The sequence below is a fragment of the Canis lupus genome, chromosome 16, assembly GCF_048164855.1.
Source record: "Canis lupus baileyi chromosome 16, mCanLup2.hap1, whole genome shotgun sequence".
Taxonomy (NCBI): domain Eukaryota; kingdom Metazoa; phylum Chordata; class Mammalia; order Carnivora; family Canidae; genus Canis; species Canis lupus.
Genome location: NC_132853.1, coordinates 26,412,636 through 26,432,127, shown reverse-complemented (window position 1 = coordinate 26,432,127; position 19,492 = coordinate 26,412,636). Strand labels below are relative to the sequence as shown.

At 36.3% G+C, this 19,492-nt stretch overlaps 1 protein-coding gene across 6 annotated transcripts in view; it reads left to right on the top strand.

The window, feature by feature from the left end:
• The window catches only part of MED13 (mediator complex subunit 13), a 102,703-nt gene that overhangs the window by 66,186 nt on the left and 17,025 nt on the right, over window positions 1-19,492 (top strand). For 5 of the 6 annotated variants that reach the window (XR_012008715.1, XR_012008714.1, XR_012008716.1 and 2 more), the window contains exons 15-20: window positions 317-513; window positions 1,263-2,179; window positions 11,069-11,230; window positions 14,516-14,739; window positions 16,857-17,046; window positions 17,979-18,441. Coding sequence is in view for 3 of the 6 variants with exons in the window: in XM_072779698.1 (XP_072635799.1) it covers window positions 317-513; window positions 1,263-2,179; window positions 11,069-11,230; window positions 14,516-14,739; window positions 16,857-17,046; window positions 17,979-18,441 (2,153 nt within the window). In the remaining 3 variants the exon portion in view is untranslated. The remainder of the gene's footprint in view (window positions 1-316; window positions 514-1,262; window positions 2,180-11,068; window positions 11,231-14,515; window positions 14,740-16,856; window positions 17,047-17,978; window positions 18,442-19,492) is intronic. The other variant, XM_072779697.1, reaches the window with a different exon arrangement.

The window sequence follows — 19,492 nt, the reverse complement described above, 5'->3', positions numbered from 1 at the left end:
ACACCTGAAACTAATATAGCACTGTATGTTAATTAACTAGAATTAAAATAGAATGCATTTAAGAATAGAATTACATTGGGGCACCTGGCTGGCTCAGTCAATAGAGCATGTGACCCGTGGTTTCCGGTCGTGAGTTGAAGCCCCATATTGAACACGGAGTGTACTTAAAAAAAAAAAAAAAAAGAAGAGAAGAAATAGAATTATATTTACATTTTATTGTTTTGTTTGAAGAGAGGGGGAAAAGGCTAGAATTAGTTTGGCCTTTTTTTTTCCCTTGGAAGATAAGATGCTGAATGTCATGGTCTTTGCATTGTAGGATTTTTCTTATGTCTATAAGCCTGAAAATTGTCAAGTTCTGGTGGGATGTTCCATGTTTGCACCTCTAAAAAGTCTACCAAGCCAATGTCTGCCTCCTATCAAGTTGCCAGAAGAGTGTATTTACCGTCAGAGTTGGACTGTTGGAAAATTGGAATTGCTTCCTTCAGGGCCTGCTGTGCCATTCATCAAAGAGGGGTATGCTTTAGATTTATGTTATTGGTATAGTGTAGGTGTGCTTATATAGCTTTAATTTTTTTATAGAAGTACCTATTTTGCTAGTACTTAAAAAAAAAATACTGGTTTTTTAAAATTCTAAAAGTGGCTTTTGATCAATAAATATAATGGTATTAGTTGAGTATGGATAAAGTGTTGGAAAACTTAAGACCATTATGCCTTGATTATTTGCCTCACTTTTTAGGAGGGGTTGACTTCAGAAGCATCTTTTATTTTGCTCTAAAATTCTAAATCCCATTTGTGTATTTGCCATATTACACACTTTTCATATTTTAATATCTCTGAAATTTGGGTTATAATTGGCAGCATCTTAAGATTACCATTGTCCCTTATTGCATGTAAACATCTCTAAAATCAAGTATTTCTTTTTTTTCAACAATGACCTCTTAAGATCAATGAGACATGGTTATTTGTTGTACAAGAAGTATAGATAGTAAATGTGGATGCCTAGGTTTGAATAAGTGTAAACAGATTTTATTTACAATTTTGGAACTGGTTGGTTGGACCACAATGGTCACCTAGAGTGGATGTATTAACCAGAAATATACTTTAATTATACTTGTAATTTTTTTTTTATACTTGTAATTTTTGCACTAATTGTGTTTTCATAATTTTCAGCGTTACTGAAAAATACTGGGACATTTTTAGTTCTATTTCATATTACTAATATGTTCCTCTATGTGTTTGATTTTCTTTTATCTTTGTGACAGTAGTGATGGAAGTACTATTGATCAAGAATATGGTCCTGCTTACACACCTCAAACTCATACTTCTTTTGGGATGCCTCCGAGCAGCGCCCCTCCTAGTAACAGTGGAGCAGGAATTCTTCCTTCTCCATCTACGCCTAGGTTTCCGACTCCAAGGACTCCAAGGACTCCAAGGACTCCCCGAGCTGGTGGACCTGCTAGTGCTCAAGGTTCAGTCAAATATGAAAATTCAGACTTGTATTCACCAGCTTCCACCCCATCCACATGCAGACCCCTTAATTCTGTTGAACCTGCAACTGTTCCCTCCATCCCTGAAGCACACAGTCTTTATGTAAATCTCATTCTTTCAGAATCAGTTATGAATTTATTTAAAGACTGTAACTTTGATAGTTGCTGTATCTGTGTCTGCAATATGAATATCAAGGGTGCCGATGTTGGAGTTTACATTCCAGATCCAATGCAGGAAGCACAGTATAGGTGTACCTGTGGCTTCAGTGCTGTCATGAATAGAAAATTTGGAAACAATTCAGGATTATTTCTTGAAGATGAACTAGATATCATAGGACGCAACACAGAATGTGGCAAAGAAGCAGAAAAACGTTTTGAAGCTCTCAGGGCTACTTCTGCTGAACATGTTAATGGAGGATTAAAGGAATCTGAAAAATTCCCAGATGAATTGATATTATTGCTACAAGATCAGTGCACTAATTTATTTTCACCCTTTGGAGCAGCAGACCAAGACCCTTTTCCCAGAATTGGTGTAATTAGTAATTGGGTACGTGTTGAAGAGCGGGACTGTTGCAATGACTGCTACCTTGCATTAGAACATGGGCGTCAATTCATGGATAACATGTCAGGTGGAAAAGTTGATGAAGCACTTGTGAAAAGTTCATGCCTACATCCCTGGTCCAAAAGAAATGGTAAGTATCCTAATGGGATAATTTTTCTGTTTACTTTCCCTTAGTTGTATGACTGTTTTAAATTTCTGGGGGTTTTTTTGTTTTTTGTTTTTTGTTTTTGGATTGTTTTTCTTAGGAAATAGTACTAAAGGCAGTTTTCTTTTTTTTTTTTTTTTTTTTAAAGGCAGTTTTCCAAGTAGCTAATAGAGAATTTAAATTTATACTTAAAACTCCTTTTGAATGACATTGTTAAAGGGAGAATTTCCTAGCAGTTTAGTTTAATTTCACCAATAAAAGTATGGTTATTGTAAGTCTGTAATTATGTCCTTATGTAGGAGTATAAAAGGCACTTTGCAGATGTTAATTAGCAGAAAATTACTAGTTGTCTGCTTTATTCAACATTCTTTCACTCATTAAATATTTACTGAGCGCCTGATATGTGCTACACACTGTTCCTTTATAAAGTACAGCATTAAATGAAGCAAACATACTTCCTGCCCTATTTGAGCCTATAATTTAGTGGGGAAGACATAAACAAAAAAAGAGAAGTAATTATATAATGTTAGATAGTGACAAATGCTTTGAAGAAAAAGGAAGGGGAAAGGTGTGGAAAAGGACAAGATTGGGGCACCTAGGTATCTCTGTCAGTTAAGTGTCTGCCTTTAGCAATAGAAATATGACTAGTAGGTTCTAGGTATATTTGGGAAATAGAACCTACAAGATTTGCTGATACAAGAGAAGATGAGGAATCAAGGATAGCTTGAGCAGCAAAATGAATGATGGGTCTAATTATAGAGGAGGGAAACGTTGAGGGAGGAGTTCAAATGCACATTTGGAGATACAAGTTTTAAATTCAGAGGAGTGGGGCAGCCCGGGTGGCTCAGTAGTTTAGCGCCGCCTTCAGCCCAGAGCTTGATCCTGGAGACCCAGGATCGAGTCCCATGTCAGGCTCCCTGCATGGAGCCTGCTTCTCCCTCTGCCTGTGTCTCTGGTGTGTGCGCTGTCTCTCTCTCTCTGTGTCTCTCATGAATAAATAAATAAAATCTTAATTAATTCAGGGGAGTGGTTGGAGTTGTAGATTAAAGTTTTCTCTTGGGGTGCCTTGGGTGACTCAGTCAGTTAAGTGTCGGCCTTCAGTGGTAGGTCATGATACCAGGGTGGGATTGAGCCCTGCATTGGGCCATGGAGAGCTGGCTTCTCCCTCTGCCTTACCCCTGCTTGTGTTCTCTTGCTCTCTCCATCAAATAAATAAATAAAATCTTTATAAACATTTTTTTTCTTTTTGGAAATTTTCAATATTAAAATCTGGGGAGTTAGATCAAACAACCTAGAGAATGACTAGAGAGAAGTCCACGGATACAACTGATGTTTAGAGGTAGAGAAGAAGGGGAGGATCCAGGATAGGAAACAAGGAGGTGAGAGGAAAACCAAGAGAGTATGATGCCCTAGAAGCCAAGTATGGGAAATGGTTGAAGGAGAAAATGGTCATCAGTGTCAAATAATGTTATACAGTTACAATGTTGGATACTTTACATAGAGTTCTAAAGATCTAACGAGGGGCAGCCCTGGTGACGCAGCAGTTTAGCGCTGCCTGGAGCCCAGAGTGTGATCCTGGAGACCCGGGATCGAGTCTCACGTCAGGCTCCCTGTATGGAGCCTACTTCTCCCTTTGCCTGTCTCTGCCTCTCTCTGTGTCTCTCATGAATAAATAAAATCTTTAAAAAAAAAAAAAGATCTAATGAGCTAATCCATATTAAGTGCTTATTACAGTGCTTGGAACATAGTAAGTACTATATTAATAAAAGCTTCAATTATTAAAATAATCAACTAGATATTTTTCTTTCAGGCACAAACAACCTAATACTTTTAAAAAGATATCTCAGTATACCATTAACTTTTCTAACCCTTGGTTATTGTACAGAAAATTAGCCTCCTTGAAAATACGGTTTTTGGTAAAGATCTTTTCTAAGGTGATGTGTGCCATATAATAACTTATATTTGGTCCATGTGTCATTCACTAATTCTGTCATTTTTTTTTGACACGTGCAAAATAATATCCCCTACCTTTAAATTGCTTAGATACTACTCAGAGAACCAAAAGTATAATGCAGGGTTGAAAGAAATAAAAATACCCTAAATGCCCATTGACAGGAGAATGGATAAATAATTATGGTAGTACAGATAGAATGTTGTATGGTTCGAACATGAATAAAACTATATATAACAAACAAATGAATCTTAATATTGAGGGGAAGGAGTGTGGGAACAAGTCCTAGAAGATTATAAATGGTAAGTTACCTTTTTGTAAAGCTTTAAAACAAGTAAAACTAAATATTTCGTAGATGCTCATGAAATTAAGATAGTGGTAATTTTCAAAAGTTGAGGGAAGGATAGAACAGGGAGAAGCACTAATAAGATTGTTCTGGTGATGTTCTAGCTCTTGATCTATGAGATCGTAGTTGTTCATAATGTTATTATTATTAAAGAAAATTTGTGGTATAAGAGGGCAGTACTTGGACCAATGGTTAATATTTTGTTCATGACATAGTTTGATGATGCATTGAACTACTTAAACTCAAGCACCAAGTTAAAAAAGGAAAAGGTATAAATGAATGTCATAGGTGTTCAAAAGGCAAGATTGTTTCAAACATGGGTAGTAGTTAAGAATATATTTTGTGGAGGCCGACTGCTTGAGTTTGAAATACTGCTTTATCACTATATACTGTGACCATGGGCAAGTTATTTAATCTCTCTGTGCCTCAATTTTCTTAAATTGTGTCAATAATAGTATTTGTCCCAAATAGGCTTGAGAGGAGGATCAGTGTTCTATGTAACACAGAGAGTAGTGCCTGGCACAAACTAAGAACTCAGATATTAGCAATTAGTAGTAATAGCAGAAGCAGTAGCCTTAGTGGTACTCTATTTCTATTATTTGTTTTTAAGATCCAACTCATCTTGAAAGTTTTTATCACAAGAAAAAATATGTAACTATGTATGGTGATGGATGTTAAGTGTTAAGTGTTTTTCACTGTGGTGGTCATTTTGCAATATATACAAATATTAAATCATTACATTGTACACCTGAAACTAATGTTTATGCCAGTTTTACCTTGATAAAAGTTTTTTAAAAGGACCAACTTATTTGCCAGAAAGAAAATATCAAGCCTCAGCGTGTTTTGTGTAACAATAAACATTGATATAAATAGGAAACTTTACAGCCATAGAGATAAATTTCATCCTAACAACTTGTGTTAAAATAATTCAAAACAGGGCAGCCGTGGTGGCCTAGCGGTTTAGCGCCACCTTCAGCCCGGGGTGTGATCCTGGAGACCCAGGATCAAGTCCCACGTCGGGCTCCCTGCACAGAGCCTGCTTCTCCCTCTGCCCCCACCCCCCCACCCCACCCCCGTCATAAATAAATAAATAAAATCTTTTTTAAAAAAATAATTCTAAACAGAGGTGCCTGCTTAGATCGGTTGTAAGAGCACTCCACTCTTGGTCTTGGGGTCATGAATTCAAGTCCCTGGTTGGGTGCAAATTACTTAAATAGATATTTTTTTTTAAAAGTAATTCAAAAGGCAGCTGGGTAGCTCAGTCAGTTAAGTGTCTGCCTTTGGCTTTAGTCATGATCTCATGGTCCTGGGATTCAGATAGGGCTCTCTACTCAGCAGAGAGTCAGCTTCTCCCTCTTCCTCTGCTCCTCATCTTTGTTTGTGTTTGCACAAGCTTGCTGTCTCTCAAATAAGTAAATGAAATATTTTTTTAAAAAAATACTGTAATATTGTATAATATTGGAGTACTTCGTTAAACTACAGCAGTCTCATGAAAGAAAAGGTCCTACATTAGGCCTTTGCCCTAATTGTTTCCCCTGTCTGGGACACCTTTCCCTCGTATGTTTACAAGGGTAAACCATCTTTTGTCTCCTTTAAATCTTCTCAGATGTCAGGGCACCTGGGTGGCTCAGGTGGTTAAGCATCTGACTTGATCTCAGGTCAGGTCTTGATATCGGGGTCGTGAGTTCAAGTCTCATGTTGGACTTCATGCTGGGCATGGAACCTAATGTAAAAAAATCAAAATCTTCTCAGATGTCATTTTCTTAGTATAAAATTAGAAACTCCTCTTCATGTTCTCCATCCTCCTCCTTTTGCTTTTTTCTGTAGTGTTTGTATTACCTTCTAACATACTGTGTAGTTTGTTGATTAATTGTCTCTCCATTAAATTTCCCCAGTGCAAGTTCTGTGTACATGCTAGGGTTTTTGTGTGTTTTGTTTGTTGATATACCCCAGTACTTAAAACAGTGCCTGGCAAATAGTAGATGTCCAAGTTGTTTTAAAATATTTGAAGAAATTACAAACGTAAAAGCTATAGTTTGTGTATTTTAATGGTAATGTTTATTTTTTTCATGATAGGGAAAGCTTTGTTCTAGTTATGAAAAAAATACATACTTGCTGAAAGGAATGAATCCCGACAGTGCAGAGAAATAGAAGTAAAAATTGCCCAAATTTCTGCCCATTCATACCATTACAGCACTCTTAAGACCATTCTTCTTCAACAGCTTTATTGTTTAAACTTTATGAACCAACCTCGCTAGCTTCCGATTTTCCTTCTGCAGTTTCCTCACCTCTCTCTAGGGTCTTGCTCTGGATTAGGTTTTGGCTTAAGAAAATGTGTTCTATCCAGACCACTAAAACTTTCTCCATATTGGCAAAACCTTGGACTTTTCATCTCATTTGCGTGTTCACTGGAGTAGCACTTTTAATTTTCTTTGAGAACTTTTCTTTTGCATTCACAACTTGGCTATTTGGTGCAACTTAGCTTTCAGCCTCTGTGGGCCTTCAACATGCCTTCCTCACTAAGCTTAATCATTTCTAGCTTTTGATTTAATGTACAACTCTTCCATTCACCTGACACTTAGAGGCCTTGCAAGGTTATTAACTGGTCTAATTTCAATATTGTTGTGTCTCAAGGAATAAAGAGGCCCAAGGAGAGGGAGAGAGATAAACAGCCAATTCTGGAGCAGTCAGCATTTATCAAATATGCCATCTTATATATATGTGCATGGTTCATGGGGTCCTCCAAAATTTGTAATAGCGACATGAAAGATCACTAATGGATCACAGATCACTGCAACATATATCGTAATAATAAAAAAACCTGAAATATTGGGAGAATTACTCAAGTGTGACAGAGACACGAAGTAAGCATATGGTATTGGGAAAATGACACCAATAGACCTGTTTGTTACGTGGTTGCCAGAAACTATCAACCTGTAAGAAATTGTGAAACAACAAAACAAGATATGCCTGTATTCACAGAGTTATGTACCCATCACCACTTGTTGGTTTTAGAACATTTCATCACCATCACCCACTACTGGGTATCATCCATACCCAGTAGAATTTACTACCTAGTTCCCTCCAAACCCTCCCCCTCAATGCCAGTCAACTACATTCTCTCCATATAGATTGTTTTGGACATTTCACATAAGTAGAATCATACACCATATGATTGGTTTCTTTTACTTAGCATAGTGTTCTCAAAGTTTATCCATTTAGCATGCATTAGTACTTAATTGCTTTTTATTGACAAATGATTTTCTCTTGTATTGGGTATACCACACTTTATCCATTCATCTGTTGATGGATGTTTGGGTTGTTTCCACTCCTTGGCTATTAAGAATAATGCTGGTGTGAACATTTGTGTACAAGTTTTTATGTGAACATATGTTTTCATTACTCGTGGGTGTACTTACTGGGTCCTAGAACTCTTTTACCTTTTGAGGAATTGCCAGACTGTTTTCCAAAGCAGCTCTACCATTGTAGATTCCCACCAGCAATGTGTGAGGGTTCTGCTTTCTCCACATCATTAACACTTGTCATATTGTCTTTTTGATTATAGTCATCATATTGAGTGTGAAGTATCATCTCATTGTAGTTTTGATTTGCATTTCCTTAATGACTTTTCATGTGCTTATTATCCATTTGTATATCTTTGGAGAAATGTCTTTTCAGAGCTTTTGTCGCATTTTTTAATGAGACTTTTGTTTTTATCATTGAATTGTAAGTTCTTTATATGTTCTGGATACAAGTCTCTCATCAGATACATAATTTGCAAATATTTTCTATTCTCTGGGTTGTCTTTTTACTTTCTTGATGGTATCCTTTGAGGCAGAATAGTTTTTAATTTTAATGAACTTCGCATACTTACTTTCTTGTTGCTTGTGCTTTTGGTGTCATATCTAAAAAGGCTTTTCCTAACCCTAAGTCATGAATTATTACTGTGTTTCTTCTAGGAGTTTTATAGTTAGAGCACTTATATTTAGGTATATAATCCATTCCAAACTAATTTTTGTGTTAATAGGTATAAGCTTTTACATGTGGATATCCAACAGTCTTAGAACCATTTGTTAAAAAGATTATCTTCCATTAAATTGTCTTGACACCCTGTCAAAAATAAATTAACCATAAATAAGAGATTTCTGGATGTTCAGTTCTGTTCTACTGATCTATGTGTCTGTCCTTCATGATCACTCTTAAAAATCATTTATAACCTTCTTTTTTTAAAGATTATATTTATTTACTTGACAGAGCATGAGTGAGGGAGATTGGCAGAGAGAAGCAGACTCCCCACTGAGCAGGGAGCCATTCATAGGGCTTGATCCCTGGATCATGACCTTAGCCAAAGGCAGACTCTTAATCAATTGAGCTACCCAGGCATACCCATTTATAATCTTGTTATCATTGTTTCCAATCAGGTTTCAGTTTTAATAGAGACCTAGCACCTGTCATTATATACAGTTATATTTCTTTTCCATGGCACTCTCGCCCACAAGATTATAAAGACCCTTCAAGACGTGAATAAGAATTTATTTACACAGTGTTCCCCACAGCTAGCATAATTCCTGGCCCATGGTAGGTTTTCAATAAAAATGTTTTCTAAGAGAATGAAAAAGTATTTGAGAATCTTTCTGAATTAAAATCGAAATAAAAATTTCTGAGCTAAACCCAGGACAGAATTTCTTAAGATACCTCAGCATATATGTCTTCAAAAGGTTCCCATATGCCTATAATAAACAACCTTATCAATAGCAACTTTTTGTAGATTTCATTTTATGTGAATATTTAGATATGAATACATATAATTGTATTTTATACTATTTGTGTAAACCGTCTTCTATAGACAGTGTTTTTTGTGGGAAGATTTTGATTATGAATTCAGTTTATTTATTTTTTTAAGATTTTATTTACTTATTCATGAGAGAAAGAGGCAGACACACAGGCAGAGGGAGAATCAGGCTCCATGCAGGGAGCCCAACGTGGGACTCAATCCCAGGTCTCCAGGATCACACCCTGGGCTGAACGTGGCGCTAAACTGCTGAGTCACCTGGGCTGCCCAGATAGATAGTTTTGTAACTTACTTTGATTTACCAGTGTGTAAGTCATTAGTCCATTTCTGATAACTCTGTTGTTACTTAAATGACTACATATTCTATTATTTATTATGTATTTTTTTAGGGAGGGGCAGAATGAGAGGGAAAGAGAGAATCTTAAGCAGGCCCCATGCCCAGTGTGGAGCCCAGCATGAGGCTTAATACCACAACCCTGAGATCATGACCTGGGCCGAAATCAAGAGTCAGATGCCCAACCAGCTGAGCCACACAGGCAAACCTACAGTAGTAGTTTATTTAAACATAATAGTTACTAAGCAATATATCTGAAATTAAATTACTTATAATTCTGTACATTATTTAGGTCTAGGGATTGAAAGCCAGAAATAACAAATTAGGCAATGATAATAATTAAAGTTGAATAATTTAATGTACAAGTGCTCAAACATGTTTAATGGTACAACTGAATGAACTGGGGGTGCGGATTAATTATATCAGTAACATTTAGTGATTTTTTTTTTTAAGCCATTTGACATTTAAGAGCAGTATCTTTCATATTCATTTTGATAGTTGGTCAGAAATACAAGTCATAATAATATCTATAAATCTGTAAGTCTAGATATATAAAATATTAATGGATATTATAACACTTTTTATAGTACAAGTAAGTTTGTTACTGTATAAGTTCTGTATTTCAGCATTGTTTACAGTCTGTTTTTCCCAAATTAAACTTTAGTCAATGTAACCAGTCTTATCTATCTGATCATTTTACCATAGTGGTGGTTATTAAAGTACACAGTTTATAACTCATTTCAATATGAGGTAGAGTTCTTTCTGGGAAAATACAGGCACCAAAAACAATAAAAACAAATGCAAAAAAAAGAAATAATTTGATTAATTTATAAATTGAGGCGCCTGGATGGTCCAGTGGTTGAGCGTCTGTCTTTGGCTTAGGTCATGATTCTGGGGCCTGGGATCCAGTCCCACATCAGGCTCCCCATAGGAGTCTGCTTCTCTCTCTGCCTGTGTCTCTGCCTCCCTCTGTGTCTCTCATGAATAAATAAATTTTTAAAAAATTACAGATTGATTAGTGAGCTAATGAATGACTTTTATGGAGAAGAGTTCTAGCATTATGTCTGTTCTAGGTAAGTATCTAAAAGAACCTTTTTTTTTTAAGATTTTTTTATTTATTCATTAATGAGAGAGACAGAGAGAGAGAGTGAGGCAGAGACACAGGCAGAGGGAGAAGCAGGCTCCACATAGGGAGCCCGACGCAGGACTCGATCCTGGGACCCCAGGATCAGGCCCTGGGCCGAAGGCTGTGCTAAACCGCTGAGCCACCCAGGCTGCCCCAAAAGAACCATTTCTACAGACTATTTGAAATAGAACTTAATATAGTTCTTTGCACAAGCAAATGCTTAATCTTGATGAAAGTTGAGCTTTCATGTATTTTGTTATGATTAAGTTTTATTTCTTTGTGTTGGCAATCACAATTCTTAGTTGTTTTTTTTTAATGGTTGTAGATGTGAGTATGCAGTGTTCACAGGATATACTTCGAATGCTCCTATTTCTTCAGCCAGTTCTTCAGGATGCTATTCAGAAAAAAAGAACAGTAAGGCCTTGGGGAGTTCAAGGTCCTCTCACTTGGCAACAGTTTCATAAAATGGCTGGCCGAGGCTCTTATGGTAAGTAATTTATATTAATGTGTGTTGACTGATTTTATATCAGCCCTCCATTTTTGTGCCCAACTTGGAATAAGCACATTTGTTTTCCTTAAATATTTTTATGGCATATACTTGACTTAAGACTAGTGTGGTAAATCTTAGCCTTCATTACTTCAGACATTTCCAACATTCACTTTACTAGGCTCTCCTCTTCTTCAGAAAGAACAGCTTCACTTAAATCTATTTTTACAGATTAGACTAATCAATTAAGGTTTTATATGAAGAAGAATCATACTGTCAATTTTTTTAAATGAACACTACTTTCATTGTAAATTATCATTTTACAAAGTTGAATGAAGAATGGGGCAAAAAAGGAGGGGATAATACTAGTGATGAAAGACTGCTAGTTCTTCATTAAAAAAAAGAAAAGGCAGAAATTTGCTGGTTTTAAAAGTAGCAAATGCATGCTCTAATATCACCATAGAGGGGTGCCTGGCTGGCTCAGTTGTTGGAGCATGTGGCCCTTGATCTCAGGGTGTGAGTTCAAGCTCCACATTGGGTATAGAGATTACTTAAAATCCTTGGGGCGCTTGGATGGCTCAGTTGGTTAAGCGTCTGTCTTCGGCTCAGGTTATGATCCCAGAGTCCTGGGATGGAAGCTCCATGTTGGGACCCTGCTTCACTCTCCCACTACCCCACCCCCTGCCTGTGCTTACTCTCTCTATAAAATAAAAAGAGCTTTTTAATATAATAAAATCTTTAACTATATCTATTAAGATTTATGGTCATCTATCAAGGCAAAGAACATTCAAAATACTTGAATTATCTTTTGAAGATTGTCTCTGAAAGGTGGAAGTGAAGCTTTTAAGATATATTTGGAATAATAGTTTTTAACATTGAAATCTTTGACTTCCATGCATAGTTTTAGAATGCACTATGTACAGAAGTAGTAGATTTGCTCATATTTTCCTTTTCTTTTTTTAATGGCTAAATAATCATTTAAAAAAAATTGACAATCAGTGAAGAATGCAGGTTAACTATATTTTTACATTTTTTAAAAAACCAAAATAGTGAGACACCTGGGTGGTTCAGTGGTTGGGCGTCTGCCTTCAGCTCAGGGTGTGATCTACCAGTTCTGTGATCGAGTCTGACATCGAGCTCCCTGTGTGGGGCCTGCTTCTCTCTGACTATGTCTCTGCCTCTCTCTGTGTGTCTCTAATGAGTAAAGAAATAAAATATTAAAAAAAAAAAAGTAGTAGACACATACATGCACACTTCTGCCCCTTACTGACCAGTACATATAGATCTACCTTATTTATTTACTTATTTATTTTTAAAGATTTTATTGATTTATTCATGAGAGACACAGAGAGGCAGAGACACAGGCAGAGGGAGAAGCAGGCTCCATGCAGAGACCCCGATGTGGGACTCGATCCCAGGTCTCCAGGATCATGCCTTGGGCTGAAGGCGGCGCTAAAGCACTGAGCCACCAGGTTGGCTGTCCTATCTACCTTTATTTTTAATGGGTTCACATATTTCATCGTTCTTTATGTATGGTGATATTTTACCAATCCATTTACCAGTGTTTATGGACCTATTGTTTCTGTCATCATCATCACAACTGTTTTTCTATATTGCATACATTCCTGGCTTAAAGGATGTATGCTTTTGTTGTGTATTTATTTATTTATTTATTTATTTATTTATTTATTTATTTTTTAGTACTGCCAAATTACTCTCTATATAACAGTTTAAACTCCCATCAGCAAAATACCTGTTTCCCCAAACCCTTGCCAGTAGGTGCTGAGTGAATGGGTGAAAATGGTTGTTTTATTATACTTTGAGAAATATAATAGTACAGACTGTAAGAATAGAGTTCCTGGCCTCTAATTCCATATCTATCACTTCTTGTATGATATTGGATAAGTTGCTTAACTTTTTTTTTTTAACTAAAAATTTTTATTAATCCATGAAAGATACAGAGAGAGAGGTAGAGACATAGGCAGAGGGAAAAGCAGGCTCCCCGGGGATCCCGATGTGGGACTCGATCCTAGAACCTGGGATCACAACCTGAGCCAAAGGCAGGTGCTCAGCCACTGAGCCACTCAGGTGTCCCAGTTGCTTAACTTCTTCATTCCTGCTTTCTCATCTCTCAAATGAGATTCATATTAGTATCTGCCTTATATGATTTTTGTGAGGATTAAATGAGTTAATACGTATAAAGATCTTTGAACAGTTCCTAGCACATAGTAAATGTTATGATTGTTCACTATTAAAATTGCTTTCTCTTAAAGAGATTGAGCACTGTTTACGTATCAGATATTTCTGTTTCTGTGAATTTTGTTCATATCTTTTACCCATTTTTCTGTTAGGTTGTTGATCATTTTCTTAGGGATTTATATAAGTCGCCTTTATATGGTAGGGAAATTAACCTTTTTGTCATATGCATTATAAACCTTTCTCCCAATTTGGTGTTAATTATTTGGCTTTTTTATAGTGTTTTTTATGCCAAGTTTTAAAATATATATAGTCAGATTAATCTGCTTTTAAATGAGCATATTTTGCGTTATGCTTAGAAAAGCTTTCTCCAATCCAAATTTATAGAAAATAAAACTCCCCTCCTATGTTTTCTTTTGTACTAAGTTTTTTCATTCAACTTAATTTTTTTTTTTACAGCCATGTAAAGGTATAAGTCATATGTTCCATTAAGACCATTCATTTAGCAGGGCAGCCCCGGTGGCGCAGCAGTTTGGCGCCGCCTGCAGCCTGGGGCGTGATCCTGGAGTCCCGGGATCGAGTCCCTCGAGTCCCACATTGGGCTCCCTGCATGGAGCCTGCTTCTCCCTCTGCCTGTGTCTCTGCCTCTCTCTCTGTGTGTGTCTATGAATAAATAAACAAAATCTTTAAAAAGAAAAGGCCATTTAGCAAATTGCTAACTGTGGAAAAGTCTCAATTATTGATTGGCTTTAGATATTTTTGTCTTTTTTTTTTAATTTAATTTTTTTTTATTTATTTATGATAGTCACACACACACACACAGAGAGAGAGAGGCAGAGACACAGGCAGAAGGAGAAGCAGGCTCCATGTACCGGGAGCCCGACGTGGGATTCGATCCCGGGTCTTCAGGATCGCGCCCTGGGCCAAAGGCAGACGCCAAACCTGCTGCGCCACCCAGGGATCCCGATATTTTTGTCTTGAATAAAATATTTTTAATAATAACGATTTCAGTAACTTTGACATTTAAATAAAAGGAAGACACGTAACTTTTCTTAAATGTTTTTCTTAAAATATGTTTTTCTTATTTAGGAACTGATGAATCCCCTGAACCACTGCCAATCCCTACGTTTTTGTTGGGTTATGATTATGATTTTCTGGTGCTTTCTCCATTTGCACTCCCCTATTGGGAGAGACTTATGCTGGAACCCTATGGATCTCAAAGAGATATAGCCTATGTTGTATTATGTCCAGAAAATGAAGCCTTGTTAAATGGAGCCAAAAGCTTTTTTAGAGACCTCACTGCAATATATGAGGTAGGTGTTTAAAAAGAGGTAGCATTCCTATAATTAAGTCTCTTATGGCATAGGAAAAACAGGGTCACCGGAGGGGAGGACGGTAGGGGGACTGGGTAACTGGGTGATGAACATTAAGGTGGGCATGTGATGTAATGAGCATTGGGTGTTATATAAGACTGATGAACCAATGACCTCTCCCTCTGAAACCAATAAAACATTGTTAATTAATTGAATTTAAAGAAAATTTTATAAGAGTAGCATTCAGTTGGGAGTCTGCTTTTCCATTCTCCCTCTTCCCCTCCCCCTGGCTCATGCTCACTCACTCTCTTTCTCTCTCTCTTAAATAAATAAATAAAAATATTTAAGATATAAAAAGAGGTAGCTTTTTAAAACTATAATTTGTATGTTTATGTATGAAATATACTGGAAAGTTGAATTGATTGGGATGGGTAATAATGATGTGAAACTGGTTGTGTAGTTCTCATGCTAGCCAGTGGTGTTCTTCACAGCATTTGACCCGAACTGTTCATTAGGTGTGTGTGCCATGGTTCACAGTAGAAATTGCTATATTGAGGAAAAACCATTGAGGGCATATATATGCCACTTAGGATCTTTTTTTTTTTTTTTTTTAAACATCTTTTTTTTTTTGAAACGAAGAGTTGCATTGTTGAATAGCCAGGAAGAAAATTACACTTACAGAAATTCTAGTTCTGATTGTCTAGGGCCTCAGGTACTGACAATAGGCCTTGCTTTCATAAAGTAAGCCTGTGTTAGATTTCTCTGTGATCTGTATCATTTCTGAAATTCTTGATTGTTCTTTTTAATTCTTGACTGATCTTATAATTTTCATGTTGTGTCCATCACTGAGTGCAGTGATTACAGATTTTAAGTGGTACAGGACATCAAGTCTTAATTATACTTCCTTTCCCCATAAATGCTTAGAAATCAGTCTTTAAAATTTAATTTCTTCTATAGTCTGAGTTGTTAGTTTGTGCTAGTTTAGTTCCTAATAAGTGTTCCACTTAATTACAAGGTATCTGTAGTGTATTTTGTAGAAAGAAGTATTTTCCAAAGAGTGTTACTTGGAACATTGGTTCTGCAAAATCTTTCTGGAAAAAATTCCATAATTAGATTTGGGGGAAATATTATGTATTATATTACTTTTTAAGAGATTTTCTATTCATACTAGTTTATTAAAACCTTTGAAAGTTTGTTGTTTTCTTTTTTAAGCCTTTGAAAATCTTAACAGTAAAGAAATCCTCTGTCCAGGGATGCCTGGCTGGCTCAGTCAGTGGAATGTCTCACTCTTGATCTCAAGATTGTGAGTTCGGGCCCCCACATTATGTGTGGAATGTACTTTAAAAAAAAAAAAAATCCTCTGTCTAAATTTTTTAAATTTAGTGTTAGAAACTTGATATTGGGCTTCTTGTAACAAACATCAGTGGCCCACAGAATTGGAGGGAGAGCTGGCAATTACATAATATATTTATATACCAATTTTTATTTTGACTTGATTTGGATGTATGTACGTATTTATGTTCACTTATATCTGTATTCTTCAAGTCTTCATTATTCAAACCACATGGTTCTTAACCTGGATGTTTTATTTCATTAGTGATAGTTTAATTTTGAAAAAAAATTTAATGGATTTCTAATGTAAAAAGAAAAAGATAGGGAGCCTGGGTGCCTCAGCAGTTGAGCATCTGCCTTCAGCCCAGGGCGCGATCCTGGAGTCCTGGCATCAAGTCCCACATCGGGCTCCCTGCATGGAGCCTGCTTCTCTTGTGCCTATGTCTCTGCCTCTCTCTCTGTGTCTCATGAATAAATCAATAAAATCTTAAAAAAAAAAAAAAAAAAGGAAAAAGATGTACCTTTTCATTTGATATTTTTATCCCAAATATTAATAATAAATTATAAATCTTAATTTAAATAACTTAAATGCTTAGGGCACCTGGCTGGCTCAGTTGGTAGAACGTGCAACTCTTGATCTCAGGGTTGTGAGTTCAGCCCATGTTGGATTTAGAAATTACTTAGAAATATATCTTTTAAAAAAATAACTAAAATGCTTTATTTTATAGTGTATACTCAAATACTATAATAAAATCACTAATTCTGCTTTCTATGTATATCTGTAGTCCTGTCGATTAGGTCAACATAGACCTATTTCTCGACTGTTGACAGATGGAATCATGAGAGTTGGATCTACTGCATCAAAGAAACTATCAGAAAAGTTGGTAGCCGAATGGTTTTCTCAGGCAGCTGATGGTAACAATGAAGCATTTTCTAAACTCAAGCTTTATGCACAAGTCTGCAGATATGACCTAGGTATTAAATTTGTATTTCTTTTATAAGACCAATGGTAGCAAAGTATAGCTCAAGGTATCTGTTGTTTTTGTAAATAAAACTTTACTGGAACCCAGCCCTGTTCATATATTTCTTACTGTCTGTTGCTGCTTTTGTGCTACAATATCAGAACAATCGTTGAGACAGAGATGATGTGGCCCAGAAAACCCAAAATATTTACTGACTCTCAACAGAAAAAGTTTGCTGATCCCTAAAATAGGAATCCCATCAGATAAGAAATTTGGGGTATAAAAAATTGGCTTTGCTTCTGTAGGATCTGATGAATTTGTGTTTTTATTTAAGCTTATTAACATTAAGATTCTTGAATTATTAATAGTTCAGAGATGAAATAACTTGTAGTTACCTCTCTGTAATACCAAGAAACAGTTCTTTGTTGGAACTAAGAAAATGATTATTTTAGACTTGCTTTTAACACCCTTGAATTAACACTGGATTAATTATCAATGGACTTCAGACTTAATCCAAAGAAACACAGAACCAAAATATTGACCCTCATTAGGCATCCCTATAATAAACCCATGGTAGCATTTTCCATTTTATATCTAGTTAGCTCTTAGTTTAATCAGGATTTATTCAATTTACGATTTAGGAACCGTTTCAGTGGTTTGATGAAAATTTTCTAGATATTATTTTCATTTAATTAATTATGTCTAGTAAATGTAATTTTGTTATGCTTCCATGGGAACCATTTATTTTTTATGAGAATGCTGGTTTATTTTTTCAATTCCATTTCTTCAGTTCTGGGGGGAAATGAAAAGCTTGTATCTACTACAACTGTTAGCATGCAACTAATTACAAAAAGCATCAACTACATCGTTATTCACACAGTAGGATAAAAAAAAGAGCCAATCAGTGAAATAATTAAATATCCTGCCTGTTTTTATTATCTTTAGGTCCTTATCTTGCTTCCCAGCCTTTGGACAGCTCTCTACTTTCCCAGCCAAATTTAGTTGCCCCTGCAAGTCAGTCTTTGATTACTTCACCTCAGATGACAAATACTGGAAATGCTAATACTCCATCTGCCACCCTAGCGTCTGCAGCAAGCAGTACTATAACAGTGACTTCAGGTGTTGCCATGTCTTCTTCAGTTGCCACAGCTAATTCAACTTTGACCACAACTTCAACTTCATCTTCATCATCCTCCAACTTGAATAGTGGAGTATCATCAAATAAACTACCCTCATTTCCACCCTTTGGCAGTATGAACAGTAGTGCTACAGGATCCATGTCTACACAAGGGAATACAGTTCAAAATGGCCAGCTAGGAGGGCAACAGTCATCAGCTCTACAAACAGCTGGGATTTCTGGAGAATCATCTTCACTTCCTGCTCAACCTCATCCTGACGTGTCTGAAAGGTACCTTTGAATATACTATTCTTTGCAGAAGATAATCCTTGTGAATGAACACAGAGAGGTTTTTGGTCTTATCCTTGAAATTGTAGTTTTTGTAATGTTGATTATCTTTAAAATTTTAGTGCAGACTCTTCATAAAGTCTTTAACATAGAATCCTAAAATCTCAGTGTGACAATTAAGACCTTGAAAACCATGTAGTTCAACTATCCTGTGATGTTTGAATCTTTTCTATGACATAACTGTTAAGTAGTTTTGTCTTTTGCAAATCACTCCAACGATTTAGAAGTCACTATTGAACCAGTCTTTTCAGATCTTATTAGGAACCATACTGAGATTTGACTCTTCAGCTCTGTCATTTACTGGCTATGTGACTTTAGGAAAATTGTCTGACTTTTCTGAGCATGTTATCTATAAAATGGGAGCAGTAGGATATAATGTACACTAAGTGCTTTATGCAGTGCTTCCAAACACATGAGTTATATATAATGACAGCAATGATGACTGCAGCTCTGTTCCTTTGAAGGTATTGAGTGAGCTTCTCTTTTGATTTATTGGTTAGGTTAGCATGAGCTTGTTTATATCTTTCAGCTACCCAGATGCATTTTGCTCAAAGTTAAACTCATTTTATGTGAGTAAAAACAAACTATTATTTACCCTGATTGATCCATTCATCTTGAACATCTAAGTAGATTTGAGGTTTTAAAAAAATTGTATCACCGGGACGCCTGGGTGGCTCAGCGGTTAAATGTGTTTGCCTTTGGCTCCGGGCGTGATCCTGGGGTCCGAAGATCGAGTCCCACATCGGGTTCCCTGCATGGAGCCTGCTTCTCCCTCTACCTGTGTTTCTGCCTCTCTCTCTCTCTCTGTCTCTCTCATGAATAAATAAATAAAACCTTTAAAAAAAATTGTATCACCATCAAAGAATGAAGCTTGTGCACTATTAAAAGTTATGAACCGCGAAATGAATAGGTATAGGCTAAAAATGTAGTAGAACATTGACTAAGGGGCAGCCGGGTGGCTCAGCAGTTTAGTGCCGCCTTCAGCCCAAGGCCT